This window comes from Aethalodelphis obliquidens, unplaced genomic scaffold (genome assembly GCF_003676395.1).
Source record: "Aethalodelphis obliquidens isolate GAN/ISIS:26980383/991018 unplaced genomic scaffold, ASM367639v1 scaffold78, whole genome shotgun sequence".
In the NCBI taxonomy this organism is placed as follows: domain Eukaryota; kingdom Metazoa; phylum Chordata; class Mammalia; order Artiodactyla; family Delphinidae; genus Aethalodelphis; species Aethalodelphis obliquidens.
In genome coordinates, this window is record NW_020838022.1 from 2717874 (window position 1) to 2719746 (window position 1873).

Consider the following 1873-nt stretch of genomic DNA (forward strand, 5'->3'; position numbering starts at 1 on the left):
CTCCCGCTTGACCGGATACTTCTGCATTAAACGGTCTTGCTAACTACTACATTATACTTGTTCTCTGCTAGTATTATATTTTTGGGAAAGTCAGAATCATAACGATGCCTGTCCTGGTATACTTTTAAAGTTTCTTTGTGGCAAACTGATAGAACTCTTTGTTTAACTTAGAGAAGGAAGAGACAGTCTCAAGAACCCTTTTGACGAGCAAGTTGATGGCCGAGCAATATGGTGGCTGGCGACCCACGAGGTGGTTTAGATCAGTTTAGATCATTCGGTTGCGCTTGTGGGTTGGGGAGTCTGTGTCGCCATCACCACACTGGGCCGAGGTGCGCTTGCGGGTCCCCCCACTGTCCAGGTGGAGGGCCACTTCTTCGGAGTCGATGGGGTTCGAGCTGTCCTCGAGGAAGCTACTTCTTCGGTGGCCGTCGCCGGCCACACCGCTGCCTTGAGGCGGGGAGCCGGGCGCTCCAGATTGCACGCTGATGCTGGCCATGGCACCGCTGAGGCCGTGCAGGGCGATGGCCTCGTGGAACGGCTGCAGGTCAACGTCCACCGACGAGCCGGATTCGGTGGCCGCGGCCTGGCTGGGGGCCCCGGCGGGTGGCTTCGGGGGCGCCCTCGGGGTGCGCGGCGGCAGAGTCGCGGGGGGCACCTTGCCACACAGGAAGCTAATCAGATCTTCTCGAAGGATGGTGCTCCGGCCCTTTTTCACCCATTCCAGCACATCTTTGACGCGACGATGGTTGCCAACCTGGACGCCCAGGTCAAAACTTCGTTGGTGGGCATCCCCGCTCTCTTTGTAGAGGCTGGTCACAGCCATGGCCGCACTCTGGAAGGGGTCCCACAAGGAGAGTCCTGGCTGTTGGCACCCCGTATCCTTGTAGAGCTGGGCCACAGCGGTAGCTGAGTTCTGGAAGAGGTGCCACAGCTTCTGCTTCTCGCTCTTGAGCCCCGCCGCCTCAGGGGTCGCCTCCTCCTGCATATCGGGGTGCAACTCCTCTTCCTGCTCTGCCTCGGCCAGGCACTGGCGCTCCCACTTAGAGAACCAGTGCTCCTCGCCCTCGGCCTCGCCCTCCTTCGGCTGCTCCTCCATCCTCCTTCTTCTGGCCGCTCCTCTCCGCTACAGCCGCCTCCTCCTCCGCCTACTCTTGCTCCTCCACCTCCACCTCACCTCCTGCTCCGAGCTCCCCTCCTCCTTCTGCAGCCGCCGCCGGCGCCTCAGCAGCCTCAGCCACCGCCACCTCCTCCGCGTGCGCCGGCGGGCGGGAGAGCGGGCGGCGGGGCTCGGAGGCCAACTGTTCCGGCGCGCGCCGCCCGCGGCCCTGGTGCACGCCCCGCCCCGCCCCGCCCCGCCCCGCCCCGCCCGGCCCGGCCCGGCCCCCGGCTACGGCGCGGAGATAACTCCGCAGCCGCGGGCGCCGCCTCACTGCCCCCTTCCGGCCCTGCGGTCCGCTCCTACGGCCCCCCAACGGCGCCGCGGCCTCCCCGCAGCTGCCGCGGCCGCTCGGTCGCCGCCGCCGCGGCCCCGCAGCTCGGTCCCAACCCCCGCTCCGCCGCGGCTGCCGCTCTGGGAACTCGGAGGGGGGCCGGCTGGAGCGCTGCCTCAACGCGGCGCCTGCCTACCGCTTGGCCCCCTTTTCACACATTTTTGAGACTTGTCGGCTTCATCCAATGAGCTGATCAAATTTTACATCCTATGTTGCCAGAGAGGATTATGGGGCAACTTCATGGTGTCGATCACATCCAGGGCGCCGATCCGGGAAGGCCGGGGGTTAGAGTGGAAAGAGCACGGCCCTCGTGAATAGGCAGGCAGTCTGAATCCCAGCAATGCCCCCCACACAGTAGGTGCCCAGGAAAAGTGTTTTCCGTG

At 64.4% G+C, this 1873-nt stretch overlaps 1 protein-coding gene across 1 annotated transcript; it reads right to left on the reverse strand.

Annotated features, from left to right (window-relative positions):
• Window positions 1-265: 265 nt before the first annotated feature.
• HAPSTR2 (HUWE1 associated protein modifying stress responses 2) lies at window positions 266-1096 on the reverse strand. Its single transcript, XM_027092427.1, has one exon. The coding sequence runs from the start codon at window positions 1094-1096 to the stop codon at window positions 266-268; it is 831 nt and encodes a 276-aa protein (XP_026948228.1).
• Window positions 1097-1873: the final 777 nt, after the last annotated feature.